General features: G+C 40.8%; 1 protein-coding gene across 1 annotated transcript in view; it reads right to left on the bottom strand.

Annotated features, from left to right (window-relative positions):
• Positions 1-17,162, bottom strand: part of LOC104544898 (arf-GAP with GTPase, ANK repeat and PH domain-containing protein 1-like) — a gene marked incomplete at both ends in the record, with an annotated part of 59,179 nt that extends 42,017 nt beyond the window's left edge. Inside the window, 2 exons of the mRNA XM_010189903.1 lie at positions 12,228-12,320; positions 17,007-17,162. Coding sequence (XP_010188205.1) covers positions 12,228-12,320; positions 17,007-17,162 — 249 coding nt within the window. The remainder of the gene's footprint in view (positions 1-12,227; positions 12,321-17,006) is intronic.
• Positions 17,163-23,034: the final 5,872 nt, after the last annotated feature.

Genomic DNA, 23,034 nt, shown 5'->3' on the forward strand with positions numbered 1-23,034 from the left:
TACTAAAATCCAAATATTTTACATCTGTTATGTTTGCTTCATGCATTTATTTTGAAATTCTATCAAAAAAGCAATCAAGTTTTTCTGGCAAGTTTTACTCTATATAAATTAATCTGTGTATTCCTCACAGGTTATATTAAGCTGTTCAGGAAAACTAAATCCTGCAGCTGTGCCTTTGCATTACTTTTGTCTTCTCCCTACTACTTGTAAGGCTTGTTTCAAGCTTTACAGCTCTAGGACAACTGTAAGTGAAATATATACATGTCATCTAATCATATCACTCATCTCCAATTTATTGTAACATGAAGGATCCTTTAAAATAAACAAAACATTCAGTTACCTGATTTTTCTCTTTGTTTTCATGCAAAATTAATTCAGACTTTATTTTTATTCTTTCTGAAAATTGCACTACCGAATTATTCCCTTTATATTCAAAATATTTAAGTGTCAACATCTGGCCTGTCTGCTGAGATTGCTCCACAGACGTGTTGATAATCACCACAGTCAGGAGGTCTTTGAAGAATAAAAGTAGGATTAGAGGAAAACAGTATTTTAACAGAAGTGCAAGGACTTTTATAGGGGGTGTTTCAAAGATATACAAAGCAGTTACACTCATCAGAGTACTTACATTTCAAAGGTCCCTGCCCCCTTTCCTCTCCAAGAGCAATATTTCTTTTTACTAGCTTTTCTTTGCCATTGGTACTTACACTCTGGATAAATGCTTGCTCACAAGTGTCAAATACTAACAGTGCCAATGCTTGTGGTTTGGGGTTTGTTGGGTTTTTTTTAAATTAAAATAAAAACAAGAAACAAGGGATGTTGGACCCACACCCCTGATTCAGATTCACATGCAATTAGCACACAATTAAAAGGTAGCAAAAGAATTATGAAAATATTTAGAACGCCCAAAGTTTGCATCCCTCAAAAAATTAGGCTAAAGGGCTTTAAATGCGTGCTGTTCAGTTTACTCTTTTGATTGCTTTACCACTATGTAAATCAATTTGTTAATGTTCCTTACAAAATGCATGAGCCAGTTATACTGACAAACACACAAAGCTCATTCGTAATTAGCAGTTAATTAGTAAGAAGGAACAGATGCTGTTAGAGTTTCAGCAGGCGAACAGGTTCTGTAAACAATGCTTATAAATCTAAATGAATTTATTAACCACAATGCAACTGTCAACGTTTTGCTGGCAACCATACAAATATGGTGGAATCCCCAAAACATCTTTACAACATATTAATAATCATTGTGTCAACCCAAGTCTATCAGGCAGTCTCACTTGCTAACTGTCATAAGCTTTCTACTTAATCTTCTTCCGTCACTTCGCCGGCCTAATTCCTCATGCCCTCAGAGGAGGAGCTCCAGTCACCAAAGTTAGCCCAGATGCACACGGACTCACCTCCAACACGCAGCGGCCCCACGAAACAAAGGCGTTTTTGCCAGAGGAATGTTTGACTTGCACCGATGCCTTGAACAAGCTTCCACACACCACAAACCAACAGTGTGCAGTCATTTTCTTTACTACCGTTATCACTCAATGAGAGATCGCTACTTTGAAGGCATCTTCAGATCTCATCCATTAAAAATAACTAAAGGTCTATTATTTCCACTCACCATTTATAAAATCATGTACTCAAAAGCCACCAAGTGACATTGTAGGTTTGGGGGGTTTTTTTTATTATCTAGGTAGATGCAGAAGGCTCAAATAAAAAGAACGCCTCCTGTAAGGATTTTCTAGATGCAACTATGAAAGCAGCATCTAAACACAACCACCTTGAGTCAAAGGCTTTTTGGCCAGGGGCCAGTTCTCAGCCTCGGGGCAACAGCGAAGATGCCTTAGTGACCTCAATGCTGTCAATCGCTGCATGTCACATTGAGATGCCACCTTGATATATTACACCACTTCAGCACTGGAAAATTCTAATAAATTTTTTAAAGTTGTATTATAGCTTTCTTTATTGATGTTCTCTTTTATACCTACATTGCTTTCAATCATTCCCTCCTCCTCTCCCCCAAAGTACTCTGACACCTCTTCACCACGTTCTGTATTCGCTTATCAACGCGCACTCCAGGATTTGCAGTAACTGGCACGCAGAGGAAGATGAGAACACCCCACGTGGATTAAATTCCCCAAAGCTTCACTGGAGGGACTGCTTGGCTTGCATTCTGCAGGCTCCAGTGCTACTCGCTGCACTGTTACAGGGACCAAAGGTTGGGGGAACCCATTCTCTGCTGGCATCAAACACTGGGCAAAAGAAGATGAGGATGTTCATGGTGGAGCCTCAGAAAAAACAAACATGCTCTTCCTTCTCTTAAGAACACAGCACTGGAAAACAGATCCTTCACTGGTTTATCCTGAAGAGCAGCATCTGTTTCTTTTATACAGTATATATTTTATAATTATTTTTTTTATATTAGAGAAGCTCCTGCCTTACTATTTCTGTAGAGGCTGACAGTTCTTCTGGCACTCTCCTCCTCCCTGTTTCCATTCTCTTCCCACAGTTTCTCAAAGGATGCTTAACCTGATCAACACTATTCCAAACAAAAGCTGGAATCTCTCTTTTGTAATCCTAATGATATGCAAGGGTTATAACCACACCTGATGTGTCAGCTAGGAAACCATTAGGTACTAGTCAAACCCAGAGTTTTTTCCTTATTTCTTTTATGAGAATTAAAAAAACAAAAACAAAACCAAAGTTTATCACCTTTCACTGGTAGCCATAAGGAATCTATGAGCTCTTATGGCATTCATGTGGTTAACAAAACATTAAGCAAACAGAAAGTTTTAATTGTTTTCTGTAAGTTATCTTATACTGTTACCTTCCATCGTTGTCCTAAAAGGCAGTGTTCCCCTTTTGCTCACTATGCAGGTTGTGTCACACAGACAAATGGAGTACTGTTTTTGAAACTGTGTGCTCCCTGCCAAAATCAACACTAATAAACATTTAAATGCATTTCTTTACTAAATAAAATTCAGTAAAAAAACCATGAATAAAATATACTACGTTAACTATCACATGCATTGTACCACAAGGACAAACTTTTGAGCTGGGAAGAATTACGGAGCAAGACATCCTGAAATGAACCTGGTTATTTCCTTCTCAAAACACCAGGTTCTTTCTGCTACGAGGACCAGAGGCTCCCATTAGCTTCAGGTCACAGGCAGTCAGAACAATGACAGAAAGTTAATTTCTCTGAAAAGTTTATTAATACTATCTCATTTATAGATCTCTAAATACAGCTGTGGAGCAGCTGCAGGCTGCTTGCCTTGGTCTTAGCACACTTGGGACTATCACCGCACAACTTTTGCAGGTATTTAGAGATAAAATAAGGACAACCTATAGGATGGGAGACAGAAAAACTCTTATTTTAAGGACTCTCAAATACTAGGAGGAGACCAACTAAGAGAAACATGGTAGAAATCTGATCCTTATGAGTCAAAAACTCAAATTCCAGCTTTCTCCTGCAACCCTCAGGCATCTCAGGAGGCAAACCGGTAAAACCCAGAAAGCAGGAGGAAGCAGATGACTTCCTGGGACAGAATGACAGACCTGGAAGAAAGAGGAATTTCCTCAGTCTGAGAGATGCTGAAGTGCTTGCCCACTGGTATAAATTAAAGCAAGTTTCCTGAAACTGCAAAAAAAAAAAAAGTCCATTAACTTTTGAATGCTATTTTATTCCAAATACTTAGGAGTACTGCTTTTCTTGGGATGGTATCTGCAAATCACCAACAGTAAACCACACAGAACCAGCTTTCGCACTGAAATGAAACATTATTCCAGGCAGGCACATGTAGCCGTAGCCGTTCCTCTGATGTAAGGGCACATTTGATCTAATTGGAAAAAATATTTCAAGTGCACTGGGAATAGTCACTGTTAACTGAATGCAACAACAAAAAAGGAAAAAAGAGCATGCAGACCCGAGGGAATTACCAAATCAATTAACAACTAATTCAGGAACTAATTTCTGTATTGCCTTTTAGCACAAAACTGTATCTTTAATTTCTCCTGCAATAAGCATCACCATGATAGCCCTAACACACTCTGACGCTTTAAATGAGTTTACAAGTATCTCTTTTTGATTGGCTATATAACATTTTTTCTTCACAGTTCAGTGCAACCATAGCCAAGTGCTCTGAAATATTTAATTATACTGGTAGCTACCAGTTAACAATTTACAGAACCACAGCGAGTACAAAACATTTTATAACTAGTAATCAGCTAATTAAAAACACAGCAAAATGTGTATGTTCTGATTATAAACAATTGCAGAGGAATTACACAGAAGATTTCAGCACTAAAAGTATTTGGATAAAAACCATACCCTTGTGTTTGTACAAGCAGATCTGGATACTAATTACTGTGATTAGGCAGAAGTGTGACAGAGGAAATTACACCTCATGCTAGATAGAAATAAATAAAACTATGTCATCTGCCAGTTCTTTGTTAGTCACATCATTTCTGCGTTTTGGAAAACCACTCTCTGGAGACACCAATACTGGCCTGCAAACAACTATCTAGGAGCCTACATGAGCATCAATAAATAAAAAACCTAAGTACTAGTAGTTTTGGGGAATGCTTTGGCATAGAAGATGGAGCAGAAGCAGCACCACAGCATTCTGGATCTCTGCATCAGTGGAACAGGAGCTTTGGAGCAGGAGCTCTGCAGGTTGAACCCGTGCAGAGAGGTGCATGACAGAAGACACAAGTATAACTAAGGCAAGTAAATTCTTGAGTTGTGGGCGCCCTCTAGATCCTTGCTGCCATCCTTCTTTTGAAACGCTTTTGGTAATTACACGCATTAGCCATTTTTATTTCAAAATGCAACCTGTTTTTGAATGCAGACAGAAGAGAGAAGCCATAGGATAAGCGGAAGCGCTCGGCCCTGGGTCGCAGGGCCTGCTAAGGCACTAGCTGTAGCATCGTGTGTCCGTCCTGCTCTTGCGATACCATTTCCTTTCGCCCTGTCAAGTCGTGTGAATTAAGTAAGAATAGATGCTAAGATGGTTGCTTATTTGTTCTCTCTTTTGGTAGAGTCAAAGTAAACATTTACATTCAGAAAACCTGCTGCAAAAAGCATTTATTCTTTATGACGATGGCGGGTCTCGGGTCTGACACTTGCCCGAAGCGTTACAGTGCTCTTCTGCTCGCAAGGAGGGCTAAGGACATCAGTCTGACTGACTAGACGTGGCAGACGATCTCTTTTCAAAACCCATTTCCAAGACACTGCCATAGTTGCTGAAATGCTGTAGCAGCTCAACAGACAGCCCTGGATATTTTAGGGGAAAACAGATTTCAGGTAGGATGTTCTTTCTGGTACGATGGGAAGGACCGAGACAACACAGTGTTGTGTGCTACTCCACACAAGAATTGTGTAACCAGTACTGTGCACGTAAACACCTCAGACAGAGCTAAAAATTAATGAAGGAAAAGGAGGTTAGAAAAGGGAAAAGCAGTAGTCAAGCAGAGACAGGACTGACCTGCACCTGTAGGGAACCGAAAAAAAGGCAGGCTGAGCAGCATCGAGCAGTAGGCAGACAGGAGGTCTGAATGATAACATGGGGCAAGCCCATTAAAATAAGAATTACATTTTAAAAACCTCTTTTTGAAGTCAAGCGACGAAGACTGATAGGGAATAAACATGTTACAGTCCCACCTATTTGGGCTAAAAGGTTACAATAAGACAAATCTGGAAATGCAGTGATCAGAGCTAAGGGAAGAAATGCAAACAGACAGTCTGAGCCTGGAGGTGCTGAAGGAAGGCAAAAAGGTTGGTACCCCAAGATCCTGCCTCCCATTGCAGCTGGAAGAGGCACGCTGCTCAAGTTCACTAGCGAAGCTTCTTCCCAGGCACATATCGAGGGTGACTGCTAGGACTGAGTCTAATAAAAATGAAGTTCAAGGGAGACTACATTGAAATCCTCCTCTTCCTGTTCTCAGGCACTTTCTAAAGTCCTCAGGCCAGGGGCTGCAATGGAGGTGTTGGAAATCTCAGCGTAGAGACTAGGTTGAAAAAACAAAAATCATTGAGAAATAAAGCAATTCCCAATTTTCCAGGGATTTTTTCCAGCGCAACACACAACGTATTAGAAGGACTCAGTAGCAAAAATCTTAATTAAATAAGAATTCCATACTTTGGCTTAAGTACATCTTAAAAATAGCACAGATTTTTCCCTGGATGGGAATGTTTTTGACAAACTGCTTCAGTTACATGCTTCTGAGGCAAGGGCACTTGGGGAAGGATTGAAAACTGAGAATGGAGTGGCCAGGCTTGAAACAAAATAAGTTAACAGGAAATTCTCAGAGAAGCACAACTCTGTTTAGAAGTTACCTAAAAAAAACCCAAACCTTCTGATAAGGCATCATAAGTCACAAAACAACTTCTCCAATATTTCAGAAGCTATTTAACCAAAGTGTCTCTTTTTATAGAAAGTTTGACATTTCTTGAAAGCATTTTCAAATAGTTATCTTTGTCAAGTTTAATGCTATTTTTTATAAAACTCAGATGTACCTTGTGAAGTTCCAGTTTCGTTCAAGGAAAAACTGCAACTTGTCTGTCCAGGAACCAAACTCTTCTTCTTAAAAAGCAAATCAGTGATGCCACTGCCGTTTGCTGGCAAATCCCCTCTATCTTAGCCCAGACTTCTAAAATATTTGCCATTTTTAGTTCAGAGTAAAAAGAAAAAAAACCTGATTTCATTAAGATCACTGCAATGTATTTAAATGTGCCAAGCTGGTAGGCAAAGAAGGTAATTTGAAGTACCACCTAAAAGTAAAGCCCAAATAAGATGTTTGACTCTCTCCAGTAATACAGCCATTTGCAAACTGAGAGAAGCGAATGGATTCTGAAGTTCACCTTTGCAAGTCATGGATGGCAAATTTTTTTACTGTATCATCAGTGTAACACTACCCATTAGCACATTTAGTTTTTAGGCATACTTTTCAGTTTGCTGTTCCTAAACAATGCAGGAATCTGAGGGCACAAGAGGTACGGCACCTTGCAGGGTAAGCCAAGGGTTGAGGCAACCTGTCAAAGCCTATTTGGACCAGTTTTTGGCAAAAGAACAGCCAAGGTTATATAGTTGGGCTGTATCACAATACAAGCATCTGTGATTAAGTGCAAATGGCAAACAGAAGAAGGTCTGAAAGCAGAAAGTCAAGGCCAGCTCTTAGGTGTTTATTTACACTCTGATCTGGGGGGGATGGGGGCAGGAGAGGGAGAGGAAAAAAAAAAAAGAGCACACAGCTGCCATCCCAAAACCAGACCTCCCATCTGCCACCCACGATTTGCATGTCACCTTCTCCAGGCTCATTTGTACTTCATTAACTGCCATTGACTTAACAAGATTTATGCAAATGACACCATAGGAGCTCGCTAACTCCCACTGCAATCAAGTGATTATGTATGTACAATTCTCCACAGCAATGAAAAATTAATACATGACAAGCCCACTCACCGCTGAGCCGAGCTTCTTGCTTTTATTTTTCTTGTTGTGCTTTTTTTTTTCCCATTTGAATATGCCCTACTGATAAAGATTTAGCAAGACGACAGAAAACAAAGTAATCTTCCCAAAACGCTGCAAAAACCCCATCCTAGAAAGTATGTCACCCTAAAATGTACAGCCTAATACATGCTTCAGAATACTCATTCAGGCTACCGGGAACAAGTCTCCATGTTCAGAATAAAAGGTTTCCAACAGAGGATACTCCAGACAGAGTGAGCCATTCACCTTAAGTTTGCTTTAAGGCTAGTCCCAGCAATGCCACAGAAGAGAGCTTAACCACCTTTCTCAGAAGTATAGAGCTTTCTATGGATTTTAACTTCGGGCTAATGCTGTTTCAGACATTTTTTTGACTCCATCTGATTAGAAGAACACATTTAAATAACACACAAGTGAGACTTTTTTTTAAAAATTATTTTGTTTAACCACCTCTTTCTCAAAAGTACAGAGCTTTCTATGGATTTTAAACTTCGGGCTAATACTGTTTCAGCCATTTTTTTTACTCCATCTGATTAGAAGAACACATTTAAATAACACACAAGTGAGACTTTTTTTTTTAAATTATTTTGTTTTGAAAATTATAGCAGTCACAGTTCTCACAGGATGCGAAGAGCACAGCATTTAAGGCATGCTGATACCACTACTCATGCAGAAGGTGTTTGCTCCTCCCTGGGAAATTGACCTTCCCCAAATTCGACTCACCTCAGAGTACTCTGGCAGAAGTCAGCAGTCACGTTTTAAAAACACGACTGCTTTTCAGTGCCTACATTTTGGGTTTCTGCTGGGAGCAAGGAGGTTCGTCAGAACAGTTTTATATGGCTTAGCCCAATAAAACTGTATTTAGCACTGCAGTGAAAAGTGGTTTTGAACATTTAGAAAGGACAGAAAGAAAAAGAACGTTAACTCCTTTCGACCAGATTGCTTTAAGTGAAGGAAAAAGCCCTGAAGAAACGAGGCATTTTTTCGGAAGGAAACACGCCGTTTACAAGTCTGCCCATTTCCCCCAAACGTACAGGGATTCAGGGACAGAGAACAGGAATTCAGGAGCAGGTTGAAGCTCTTGGCTTCTTCTGACCAAAAATATGATTGTATGAAAAACCACACCAAAACCACAGCAAACTCCAGTAGCCGTGCAAGCCGGTACCTGGGTCCCAGGCAGCCTTTAATACAGAATTATAAGCAACTCTTTATGCCAGCATAGCTCACTTCAAAAGATGCCCATGTGCATTTAGAGAGAAGCTAGGAGAGGAATTAAATGCCTCTAGAAAAACCTTACTCTTCTATCAGTTCAAACTGTCACCAAATATACAAAAGCATCACTTTGGTGATACACGTCGACCATAGCCATGCTGGCTCAACAGTTGCAATACAGACCTGACATATGGAAAACACTGTTGACAAGGAGTTTGTGTCACTCATCGTGTTCTCCCCACATCCTAGCAAGCCAAATTTTTCAAATACTCATTCTGTGCTCTCCCCTCCACAAACAAACGTACTCGACTGATGTCGACTCTTCCTCTCCTCTTGGATGTACCCCTCTGGTGTTGGCAGAGATTTCATTTCTTCCTCGAAAACAGGACACTTCCAATTACCAATTAACTGGTTAGGGGTTGTTTTTCCTGTTGTTGATGTGGTGGGGGATTTTTGTGTTTGTTTTTGTTTCTTTGGGGTTTTTTTGTTGTTGATTTGGGGGTGGGAGGTTTGGGGTTTGTTTGTTTGTTTAAGATTGGGAAAGAGGATTTCTGATTTCTGGGAGACTGCATAGGTAAGAACAACCCACAGGAAGCACAGAATACACCGGATAACCAAGCCATTGGTTTCAACATCTGCAGAGCAAGACCTTTTCTTTCTTCTATTAGCTTTTCTGGAATTACTTGTTTTTCTAATTAACAGTGAACTATGAACACAAAATCCACTGTATTAGTTTCAACTTCTTTTTTTTTCCTGTAAAACTGCTAATAGAATCACCCAACACAAGTGAAGCGCTGATCTGCAAGTACGAGCTTGGGCTTCTGCCTTGCACCAGAAGCACATGCTGCCATGCACAGGGCATAAGAACCTGTAACAAAATAAGGTATTGACAACAGACATTAAAATTCCTGGTCACTGCACGCTTTTGAAGATGTCACAAAGACAAAATAGAAAAGTACATGCATGAGGCTGGCAAAAGCATTTTGCCCCTTGGTCACTAAAAGATATCGCGATGGAAGGGGTTTCTCACTGCAAGCAGCACAGCAGCACGACATACTAAGGTTTTTAGGTCAGAAAGTTCCTTTTTCACATCCCTCTGCCTTGTTCAGTTAACGTGTAAAACAAAAGACAAACCATCTTTTCTAGCAGGAATTTCTACTGCCTCAGAGAAACGCCCGAGCACCGAGCACCTGTAGAGCCCACCAAGAACACAGTTCTGTCAGCAGCTTGACTTGGTGCCACCTCTACTGATAGGAGATTTCCATCTAAATCGACAAAAAGCTGTCCCCCTGGTCAAACTTCAGGAGCCATTTTGACTTGAAACAGCATTGTTGGTAATCAAAGACCACTTCAGACAAATGCATGTTTTTAAACTGTAATGAAACATCAGTTTGAATACGTATTATATTTCAATTTTTAACTGTTTCCACATCAAAAATGTACCTTTTCCTACTCTCCCTTTTTTTGCTTCAATGGCAAGGCAACGCTGGTCTCTTACACTTTACTGCAGACTGTCAGTCTATAACACAGAAAACCTACAAACTCCAAAATCCATTCTCTTGACGTACAAGTATGATGTGAAATACCACTGACAGCAGCCATCCTACTGCACCGCATGCCACTCAACCGCCCTCCTCCTAGCATCCTCCAAAACCCCGGTGAATAGGGTGTAGCTGCTGACTACAGACCTGCTCAAATATTTGCTGATAATTGCTTGTACATGACAAGATGAAATTACCATAATTGGGATTAATAACAAAATGTACACGTTCCCAGAAGATTGGTCATACTCAGTATACAAAGTAGGGGATGCAGGGAGAATTTTTCTGTACAGAAATCCAAGAGGATGAAACATCCCCTACGATACAACACAGTGCAGTGCAATCACACTCAAAACGCTTATCTTACAATACTCTTCCTACAAGTGCAGTGTTAATCAAATTTATTTCATACAACAGCATTTCAGAAAAGAACAGTACGTATGCTTTGAATAAATATTGAAAAGTATATTCCTCAGTTTCACGTTCTCAGCTGCATCCGCAGACACTTTTGTTTAATTAGCATTACCCAAAAGAATTCCAGCCGGTCTAACCCATCTCATACCATACAAAAGCTGTAGGAAAAAAAAAATTGTAGCTTGTTTTAAATGCCTGGAATCTCCTCATCTGAATGCAGAGCCAAATGCTGAGTTTGAAACGTTATCTGGTTTCAAACTGCTCCTGTGAATTGCAGTGTGTATGATTAAAATTTGTCTACCAGACATTCACAGACACGACAGCACTTTTGCTGCCTGATGGTCCCGAAAGGTTTTTTTAAACTGCCTTTAAGAATGAAAAATCACTACAAATAGTTAAGGGTACAAACCCATCTCCCCCTCACCCTAAAAAAACCACCCCAAAGCAAACAAAAAAACCAAACCAAATACATAAATCCACTCCAAACAGCAGGCTCAGGGCTACCTGGCAAGATGAAGCATGGACTGAGGAAAGATTAGAAGAGGCGAGTGACCCTCTGGAGAGTAGGAAAGCCACCAAAAGGAACTGGGATCAACCATGGGGAAAGAAAATAAGCTCCCTTCCCTTGGCACTTTTGTTGTCTCCAGCACAGTAACTCACATGGCAGTAAACACTCGCAAACACCATCACAGAAACTATTTGTACAGCATCCCGTACAAACGCTTAGCGTGGTGTTCCTAACCACGTGAATGCAGCATAATCTAATTTGAGAAAGTAAATGATCCCATTCACCCAAATACTTCGCATTAGATGCCGGTATTGCTTTTGCCTTTCAAAGGAGTGTTCACAGCTACAATTTAGCATTGAGTTTCCAGGCTAATGAAAGTGCATCTAGGCTAGTAAAACAGACCAAAACAAATCCTTGAATTCAAGTCCTGTTGTGTAATGAGGAAGTTTAATTAAGGCCACACATTACAGCTGTAAACGTTCTCTTATATAATAAGGTCTAAATGAAACTGAACCTAATCAAAGTTACAATTCCTTCATTAGCAAATTACAAACAAGAGCGCACAGCTGACACACCGGCTATGATTATCACAACTAATTGCCTCGTTGTTACAAACCAGCCCGAAACTGTGTTCAGATGTCCGTCTGCAGTAGCAAATTAGGGCCACATCAGGCTATTTCTGCGATCACAAGGGGCTCTTGTAGAGCGATCTGATTTACCCCGCCGACTGGCAGCACACAGCCCAATCAAAGCCCCCTCTACAAAGGCAGCTTTGAAGCCAGCACAGCCTAGAAACCCGCTCCATATGCAGGCCGGCAGACTGCACTTCATTAGGCCTGTTGTCACATTTTCCCTCTTCTTATTCTAATGATCCTATTTTAATACACATAGGAACCTCTCCTAATTGATGTCAAGTGAGTGACTTCCACATTCATCACCGGAACACATCAAACGCGTCTTGGCGCACAGGCCGCCATCAGAGTGCTTAAGACCCAAGGTGTGTCTCCAACTATGGCAAGGAAAAAAAAACCAACAAAAAAGGCAAAAAAAATAGGATTTCGGCATTACCTGTTTAATTGGGATTGCGCGACCGCTTCCAATGCTATCTGTTCTGCTCTCCAGGACCTTCTTCTCTTTGTCTGGGTCACTCCCTTTCCGAGACTGCAGAGCAAAAAGAAAGTTTGTGCTCCATTAAATGTAGTGGTTCACACAGAGGATGCTTCCCCCCCCTTTTTTAAAAGCAATTACAAAGAAGTATTTCGACACACAAATATAGAGTCAAAGACAACACAAGTACACAACCATCTCAAAATCTGACTACTGAAGTACTGCCTGTAATTTTCAGCCATCCACTCGTTTGAAACGGCGTTTGGGTTTAAAGAGTTACAGTTTCGTTGCCTGAAGACCCAGCAGATCAGAGGACACGTTTCTGAAGTCTCCAACAGTAGCTCCAAAGAGGAATGAAGGCACCAGCTTCTCATTAAAAAAAAAATCCTATATATACATGCATACATTTAACTTACATCTGTGTGGTTTTTAGAATTGTTATCAGCTACCTAGAAATGCCATTTTATTACGCTGGTTTTGATCATACTGACTTGAACTTTTCCCCCCCCTACTTCTTAATGGTTAGAAAGTTTGGAATCACAAGAAAAGGTAGCGATTGGTACTGGAAAAAGTTATCTGAACAAAATGAAGGCAAATCACCATGAGGAAAATTTAACCAATGTTTAAAACCTGAATTGCCTGATCTCAGCTTTCTGTAATGCTGGAACTGCCCTGGGAGTGAGCTCACAGTGCTCGCTTCATGACTTTATAAAGTTATACAGGAATTTAAAGAAGTTATTCAGATTCCAGTCGCTTACTGTGAAAGAACGCACAAGCATAATGATAGTGACAGATTTATTTTATTACAAAAAGAAGACCTGAGAGTCATCCTCCTTAATAACTGAGCTGACAAGTGACAACTTCACTCCATTACTTTTCAATGGGAACATTACTCACACAATATCGAAAATGGGAAAACATTTTCATGTGCTTTTCAAATCAGAGATGATATATGAAACAAATATATTTGCCATGTCCAGTACCACAATGGGAAGTTAATGAAAACCAGAGCAACACGAGAGCCCGCTTCTCGTTTTCAGTGGAAAGAGATGTTTGAATGACACCGAAATTAGAAGAATGATTAGGATCGCGGATAGCCATTCTCCATATTGTATGACGGGGTGGAAGGAAGAAAAAAATCCCCAAAGCAGTTGCCTTCAGGGGTGAGAGGAGGGAAGGGGAGGGAGAAAACCCACGGAGGACTTGAAGTAACACCATTCTAAGCAAGACATTTACGCAGCAGGGATCCCGTGCTGCTCTCCCCGCTCCGCCCGGAGCGGGCTCCTATCACCAGTTACTATGGTTCGGGGCAATGGAATGACGTGCCAGGGAATTAAACAAAGACTAAATGAAAGCAAGCAAAACAAGTGGGAGGGATGAAATCCAATGTTCAGGATAACTATTGTTCCTTGTCCTTCAAGACAGATTTCTGAATCTGAAAGTGCCACTTCCCAATAATACCAGGCAAAACAATGCTTCAATGGCGCAAAGTGCCCGTAAGTGACATTTTAAAGAAACTCAGTGAAGGTAGCCAAATCCTTGGGAGGGAACTTATCAACTTGAATGTTTCTTTTTTTATTTGACTTTTTTGAAGAAAGGATCCTGCCTCTGAAAAGCAAGTTAAATATCTACACGCTATTTTTCATTTTTATTTTTAAATCACCACGTCTTCCGTTCTGTAAAAGCAGCTGCATCCGGAAATAATACATTGCACATAGAAGGGAAATATCTAGGTGTAAAATATTGTCAAATGCTAAAAGTATAGAAACATAGGAATTTGTTAAGCAAATTCTATTCTAGCTGCTTGTAAGCACAGAATACATAAAATTTTCAAGAGGAGAATCTTAGCAGGCTCCGCTATTTATAAAGACAAATCGTGCAGTGAAACAGAGAGATATTCTGATATTTTATGCTTTTGTACCTACGACACACACAATGCATCTTACATGGGTAAAAAAATACTCTAAATCATGCTGGGTTGACATTTGCTAGGACATTTTCTGATGTCACATCTACACGTTAAGTTGTTCTATTTAAAACTTTACTCAAGCAAATCAGAAAAAGGGGGGAAAAAATATAAAACGCCTGCAGGAATATCATTTGACTCATATCCCCTTTGCGCTGGAAGACTTATGTCAACACAAAACCTCACCCAAGTTAGGTCGGTGAGGTAACCTGAGGGTGACAGCATCAGAATCCTGTACTGGCAATCCAGGGAGCCCCAAAAGCAAGAATCCCGATCTCTGGTATTTGATACTGAGACAGGGTTCGTTTCCATTTTTAACCGTCATGCTTGCAATTCTGCAAAGATGTACGATAGGTAATGCTGAATATGGGAAAGGAGATGCATCTTACTGCACCATAAGTTCATCTACCCTGTATGGGACTGGACGTGTAGTTACAATCAGTCCTTTGCTGAAGTGGACCTGCTTTATACACACTATTAATTAGTTGTCCCTGTTAATACTCTGCACAAAATGAAGGACATTTACCCTTCTGCTAATATTTCGTCTATTTTATCATACAAGTAGAAAGTTGGCTGCTGTAACAATAGCTTTACAGCAAATAATCATATTCAAAAGATCAGATACTGCATATAACGCACTTAAACATGAACATGCTTAAAATTCTCAACCCTATTTCAACTCAAAAGCTATAATCAATTTAAGAGAAATCATATCCATTTTCTACTACCCAATTTTCTTCCAACACAAAAAGACTTTCATGTAGGAAATGAAATACTTTACCTATGCTAGATAACAAGGGGTGATTTGCAACTAAACAGAAATATATTTGATTCTGTAAGTGATAAAGGCGTAAGCAAGTAACAGGCTAGGAAAGAAGCAGAGCAAGAAACCTGAGGTAAACAGTAGAATATTTTGACTATGCACTCTCTTTATAACTAGACAGAAAATGCAGCTATTTATTCAATTAAATAACTCCAGTTTATAACTTGGTTGATATGGCACGAAACGTGGGTCACAGCAGGGTCAGTGTTAAATACTTTAGGAGAGGTTACAGGGCAACTCACTACACAACATTCCATATGCCCAGATCTTAAAGACAGAAATAATTCTGAAAAGTCAAATTATCATTTTTTTTTCCCCCACAGGACTTGTTTTCCCCCCAATTTTACCCCAGTTATTAGACAACTATTGAGACAACTACCACCATTCTCTCATATTAGCAAATGTGGTTCTTACGATGCTATTCTCGCAAACCAGAGCTTCAGTCTATTTGTTTCCAGCAAATGCAGCTGACAACGTCCTTCTCAAACCCTTTTCCGTGACTGTGGACAGTGTATGCTTCTCTTTATTCACTTTCTCAAATTTACACCCACTCCCATTTAAAGCACCCCCGGTTTCCCACAGGTAAACAACATCTATCCAGCCCTTAGAGCATCTGCTGCATCCTTCAGACCAGAAATGGTCAGGGAGTGCTTCTGGGGGATGCTGTGGTGGCTCAGCTCCGTTTCCAGAAGGATGGAGCTGCTGACAGTTCCTGGGCTGACACTGACACCTAGTGGGCCTGGGAACTGCTCAGCGCACCCCAACAGCAGCCGGTGTTCTGGAAATCCACATGATTGCTAGAAAATATCAGCACTGAAATCGGATACACTGTCACCTATCGCTAATTTTTGCATGTTTTGTTGCTTTACACCCAAATCTTTGCATCTAAACATGAATGCATTATTTTCATTCCTTTGTAAGAGTCTGAAGATCTAATTTTAAATTAAAATCCTGCTGTCAGGATGGATGCATGAATTACAGTCCCTGGGACTCTGCCACTAAACACTCTGAAATGACGACAAACTTTCTGCTTGCTAAAGGCCAAGAGGTCAGGTTTTCTTTAGAGTGCAAGGAAATGGTTTTACCATTTTGGTACATGGTTCCCTGAACACCACAAGGGAGTGAGCTAACTCCATGACATCACCTTTGGAATGAAAAAAAACCAAAAAAAGGCTTCCATGTGAGCCCACAGGGATGCTGTGTTTGCTATAAAGCATGTTAAGTTTCAAAAAACTTCTTACAGAACCACAATTACGCACGCAATACAATCCCAAAGCTTTCAGCAAGACCACTAAACTAAGGAAATCATCACTCAAGGCTTCATTATCATCTCCCAAACTACTTATGCATAACAAAGACCTGTCATATAGGACCAGTCAAGCTTTCTATTTAGTACGGTTTTTTTGCCTCCTGATAAAGCAAAAAACCAGATGGTTTGGAAAGAAAAAAAACCTCCTCCTTTTAATCTCCATCATCTCTTTTAGCCCTGAAAAAGTGAGTTGAGACTGTAGAGTAATAAAATTAGCATGAGGTAGTTACTTTGGAGTAACGCATGGTATCCCTGAGACCTCTCTGCAGATACAGGAGACATGAGAAGGAAGCCTCAAGTCAGCAGGATTAAGCAGAGGCTCAGCTCTCTCTTTGATTACTGACAAATCTGGGAATCTAGACAGGTGTGAGAGTTACAGTGGGACAAAGGCTCCAGAATTCAACCATGGATTCATTTGTTTCACTGCAATTCCCAGTAGGGTAACTTCACTGTACATGTAGTTCCTTGAAGTCCTCCAAGGGAACCGTCCCATGGCAATTCTAAGACGTTTCAGTTTTCAAGCCTATGGATCCATCTCAACACTCCTGTCTGGATTAGACCAGCTCAACTCAACAGGGTTCAGGCCGTCACCACAGAGCACTACGTAAAACACAGCAATAGTCTCTTCCTTGGCTCACTCACCGTGAAGAGGTTGGACCGGCGCTTGGACTGTTTACGGACAGGAGTTGGTGTGTTGGCAGTGGGAGGAACATCAATCCGTAGCTCCTTCTGGCTGGTGCTTGGAGTTGATGGGACAGAGGAGGAATAATCACTTAAACTCCCTCCTCCATTACTGGTCTGCAAGGATTAAAGTTAGTTTTAAACAGTGATACACTGCTTTCATGAAATTACAATCCACAGCTGTATCTTAGCTAGTCCTGTCACATAGCAACAGCAGCCCACGCTCAGGAACGCATCGGGACTGCTCTACTGCTACTCTTCCCCACAATTCTATTACAAGTCCTTAAATATTTTCCCTGCCAGTATTTTTCAAAAACTTAAGATAGTTCTGTTGATATGGCAGGCACATTTTCATTCTATGCAATATAACTTTAACTGGATATAAACAACTTCATTTGTCTTATTAGCGTTAAGAGTAAGCAAAACGTTGGGGCAAGTCTAAATTCTGGTTTTCTACTTCAGAACTGCTAAGCAAAATTCTGCCTCAAGCTTAAGAAACAATACCTAGTGCCATAGAACTACATTGCTAACCTTCATCCTAGTCTGGAGACATTAGTTCACTGAGAGCTAATGAGGAAAATGAAAATTATCCAATGTTGTGAAATGGATACTACAGTGATACAGTTCCAAATGTGTTTGCTGAAGCCATTGGTACAGCGACACAAAACCTTAAAGGAAGACATTCCAATTTATTCAAAGTAGCCAAAAATGTAAAGTTACGTCATGGTCTAGCAAGAAATAAAGCAGTCACTCAGCCTACAAAGAATTAATGAACTGAGGTACAAGTTACTAACGGCAGGAAGGTGAGGAAAACAGAATGGAAAGGTGACGAAGAACAAAGTCTTGATTTCCTTTTTTCTGTATTATTACACATAACATAAATGAGTACTAAAAACATCATTAAAAAGGATGTGGAAGTAGTCAGGAAAGACAGAAGTACAGATTTTTCCTATCAGATACAAGTATACTCTTTGAGAATATACTGTATATGCTGATGGGGGACCGGGGCAGGGCAGAGGGGGAAAATTCTGCACACCACTGATGAAATGTTCACCAGAAGAGCAGCAGTGGGTGAAGGGTCTGGACAATGGATCACAGGTAATTCGTGATGGGGGAAATAAAGGTCTGTGACACACGTGAATGGGTGAAAGAACATCCTTAAAGCAGCCAAGTTTCCTATAAGAAGTGAGGAAAGAGAGTAAGAGGGTATTTCCAGGATGTCCAAGGAGAAAGATTCTCCTACGACATCTAAAACGTGACTTGGTCTCATCTCAACTGCTGTAGGTAGGAATTCACCGGGTAAAGCTCCGAAGGAAAAGCAGGCACTGCAGTGCTGACTCTTGAGCATCACTCCTACACTGGTGATGGGTTTTACATACGCACAAAGCTGCCATGCAGGGGAGGCAGCAGCAGCACGAGGGGACTTCTCACGCACTCCCTGGAGGTCAGCGTATGGGCCAGGGTCTCCACTTGCAAGCAGTCAAGATGAAACCTCTGAAGGAGAGCCAAGTAGGAGACAATCCCCTAGATCATCCAGATGAAGTCTCTTTTAAGGATTTCAAGTCCTCTTCTGATTCTTCCAGCTTTTCCAAATTGTATTTTTTCTTTTTCTTCTTTTCCCTTTTTTTTTTTTAATTTAAGAAGCAAAGGATAAAAAGGAAGAGGTGTAAGACAAGCAGCTCATTTTTGGGCTGAAGGGCCAATAAATGCAGATAGAAATCCAGGAACACCACTTCTGAAAGTCACTGTTTCTCTGCAGATGACAACGTGTTCCTCATCTCATTTCTGTGTGGCAAGATAGGACTGACAATACAGCAAATGAGCTTTTTGATGGAGAAAGTTCTCCTCTTCCCCTCTTTCAATAAATAAAGGAGACTAAATTTCATCTTCCCTTCATTCTGACCGAATTGAAGGAGCGTGGCTGTCAGAAAGGCAGAGGTAAGGGTACTGGAAGTAACAGAGGAACTTGAGAGAGCTTTTCTACAACTTTTTAAGTGCCCAAGGAAGTAGCAAGCATGATTTAGAGATTGCTTGAGCATACGAAACAAAGGAGATGAAAGAACGAGTGCTGAAATGATCATTTTTAGTGTCCTAACAGACAATGGTAACACCAGAGCAGGATGACCTGGGAAGAAGTGACCTTAATTAATCCCACATTCATTTTCTCTTTCTCTGTCACGTCTTGCTGAGACACCAAGTACCACACCAAACACACAGGAGAGTAAATAACCCGCAGGAAGACACGCACCAGACCTGTGGAAGCCAGGTATTACCTCTCCGAAGCAACACAAGAAAGACTCTTGCATGAAGAAAAGTAATGAAAAAACAACGTGCAATTAGGACACAAAAGTAATTGCCGAAAGTTTGCCGAAGTTCAAACAGCCAATGACTTTGAAAATGAGTACTCAAAGCAATCACAGAATCACAGAATCGCTCGGTTGGAAAAGCCCTCTGAGATCATCACGTCCAACCGCTCCTGTCTACCCCCTAAACCATATCCCTAAGTACCTCATCTACCCGCTCTTTAAACACATCCAGGGATGGTGACTCCACCACCTCCCTGGGCAGCCTGTTCCAGCTTCTGACGACCCTCTCAGTAAAGAACTTCCTCCTTCTCTCTAAATGGACGTATCAAAGCTGAGGAGGCTGGTACGGAAGACTTCAATTATGGCTGACAAAAGAAAGCGGAGAAGCAGAGAATCTGAATATTCATCAACTGTAAAACAGCACTGGAGAAGGAGACCAAAGATGCTGGTGTCAAGGAATGGCTTTCAGACCAGAGTGGTGAGGGCCCACTGTCCACTCTGCCGTGACTGAGCCAAACTGGGGTGGGGAGAATGAGGGAGAAGGAAATCTAAGGAAGCAACCATTACTGGGAAAAGGCACTGAACGTGTTTAATATTAAAACTATGCAGCTGCAAGGCTCTTCAGAGGAAAAAAAACTAAAAGAGGACAATAAGCAAAGAAGATGGTGGAGAAAAGGAAAATCACAACAGGATTATGCCTCAAAACATTTAGAATCCTCTTCTACAGAAAGGAGGGGAACAAGGCAAGAAAGAAAGATTTAGACGTTGCACACTGATGGCAGGATTTGAACCAAAAGCTGATGAAAATCAAAGGATTCAGCTATGTTCTGTTCCATAAGAATGAACAACTTGGTAACTACACAGCGCCACCTTTTTTTACAAACTAATATTAACAGATGTCTACCCTAAAGTGCCTATTTTCCAGACAAAGCAAATAAAAGATTCCCTAAAATTGTACCTTTTAAATCTTTCATTATCTTATAGCAACATTCTACACTTTTTGCAGTGAAACACTGACTCCCGGATTTTTAAGTAATTTATTTTCCAGGAGTGAGTAACTCCTAAAGGAAAACACACACATCCTAGTCCCCAAAGACAAACATTCCTATACAGACAGCTTCTCTAAAAGAAGTCCTGCAGGCAATGTTTCTCTTCACATATACCAACCCCACTGGATTTCCAATTTTGTAAATAAAATTCTGAGGTGGTTTCAAGATAAGCCATGTCAAATCCACAGGCAGGAGAAAAAAAAAAGAATCTATTTCAATAAAAGCCTTAAAAACAGAAAACTTCCAAGCTTTCACAGAATAAAAGCATGGCTACCGATACTGAACAAGCTCCAACTCCTACTGAGGGTGCCAATAATTGGTGAACATAAAACTATACGGCTGCTCTAAAACACATCGATGGAGAGAATGGGTTTGACAAGGAAGAGCTTGGACAGGATTTCCAACTTAGAGCCTGCACGGACAAGACAAGAGCTTGGAAATCGTATTCTGGGTAACATCTGAACCTGATGTGTTTCTGAAGGAAGCAGAAGGTGGCAAGGGGTCTCTACTGCGTTTGCTTGCACCAAATTCAAGTTTAGGGGCCTTGCCATATTGAGATTGTAGAGAGCAGTTTCCTGCCACTGGTATGCAATCATTTAATAACGAGTTCACTGGAGTGGAGTGCAGAATTTTGGACACATGGCAATAACTATAAATCATAGAACTGGACATTTGTCCCAAGCCAGAAGAATCATGTCAGTGATTCTGAACAATCTTCCTTACAACACCTGTAACCCAACACATATCTAGTATAAACCTGTTTGCTGACAGCAGACAAACTGGTCAAATTTCTGGCAGTCAAAACCAACCAAAGAAGCACTCTAATACCCATTGGGACATTGCACAGCTTAACATTGCCTTTTCAAAAAAGTCTTTTCCACGAAGGTGCTCTCAAGAATTGGACATACCTGAGACATCAGCATAAATGGCCATTTCTATGTCACTGCTCTAACCAGAGCCACGGCCATAGGAACAGAGGTCAACCAAAGGACTCTGGATAGGGAAACTATTAGCCCCAGTAGAGCCATTTACACAGATATACCCCTGTTTGGGTTTCCTGGGTGACAGATTTTCCTGTCCTCATTGAGACACCATGCCCATTCTGAAAGGTGATCAGCTTCTGGACATACACAGTGCAACCTTGACTTTCCTTCCTGCTTGGAAGACACACAGCCTGACGGTGGTCAATGAACTTCAACACACTGCTAGAGATAACGCTGAGAGTCTTTCATTTTGGGGATATGTTACTCCTAGAACACACTGGTGTGAATGGCCAATACTCCATTTATACAAAGCATGCCTTTAGTATACAAACAGGCTTCTAGCTTTGTTGCCACATAGACTAATGCGGTAAAGAACTCAAAGTCATGGCAGCAAGCACAAATTCAGCAGAATACACTGACACACCACACAAGATCAACTCAGATGAAGCTATCAACCTGGCAGAACTTCACCAAATGAGTCCATTCAATGCAGTTACCTCAAAGACAGACACTGCCAATCAAAGTGTTAAAGCCTATAACATGATCCCTGCTGGTACCTCAAAAAAAACCAAACAACAAACCACCTTTCTAAAAAAATGTCCAGAGTTCTGTGCAGAAAAAAAGACTGAATCAAGCAAGATCCCACACCTGCAAAGCTTTTATATATTTCAGATTTCCTTAGTAAACAAAGCAGTGAGCAATTTACCTGGCATGACAGAAGCTCAGCAGTGACCTGCATTAAGAAAAGCTTTGACTTAACCTTGTATTTACAAGGGGCATATTCCTGACTGGCCAAATATACAAAGGTGGCAAAACATTCACCTTCTATCTTATAAAAATTATCTGGTATTGCCAAATGATTCATAAAGCTTACGCAGCACAAATGTCAGGCCAAACCATGCAATGAGAGCATAAGAAGAATAAAGCTGAATTTTTTCTTGACAAGTAACCCAATGCAAACAAACAAAATCAGTGTGGGTTTTTCTCTGCTCTCAGGACATACCAGGATGCCCTACATAAAAATCACCTCTAACCACTGCTTGAGGAGAAAATAAAGGCAGCAGGTCCCGCTTCTCAAACAGACTTCAGATTGCCAGAGCTTCAGGGAGCCTGGGAAGAGTTGGAATAAAGCAAGACTTGATCAAAAGCACAGATTACGTACCCCACGACAGAGTACCTTTGCTGTCTGCACCTTCTGCTCTTGGGGAAAGCAGGGAAAAGCGTATTTCTGTAGAAACACAGAAGTCTCACGGAAAATCGTTTATCTGGGACACATTTTTCTTTGCCTATTTGTGTACAATTTCTCTTCTCAAAGTCCCACTGACTCAGTCTTTCATCTGAAAACACTATATGTGGGAGTCCAATTTATTCAGGGGGTTTTGGTGATATACAGCCACACATCTGAAGACAGATTCAAGGAGGAAACTGTTTAGTCCTTGCCTCAGCAAAATCCAGAAAGCTTTGAGCATGCTGCCATGGAAGACAAATTTGGCAGCAGATTTCAAACCTAGGCCCAGATAAATGACTCTGGAGATTTCAGTAAGTCTAGCCTTCAACAGTAAGACCAAACTGTCTTGTAATAATTGTACTGTTTTCCCAGTATTTAGCAGTTTAACCACATTCTTTGGGACATACAAGAACTTGTCCATCT

The sequence above is a fragment of the Mesitornis unicolor genome, unplaced genomic scaffold (genome assembly GCF_000695765.1).
Source record: "Mesitornis unicolor isolate BGI_N332 unplaced genomic scaffold, ASM69576v1 scaffold3668, whole genome shotgun sequence".
NCBI lineage: Eukaryota > Metazoa > Chordata > Aves > Mesitornithiformes > Mesitornithidae > Mesitornis > Mesitornis unicolor.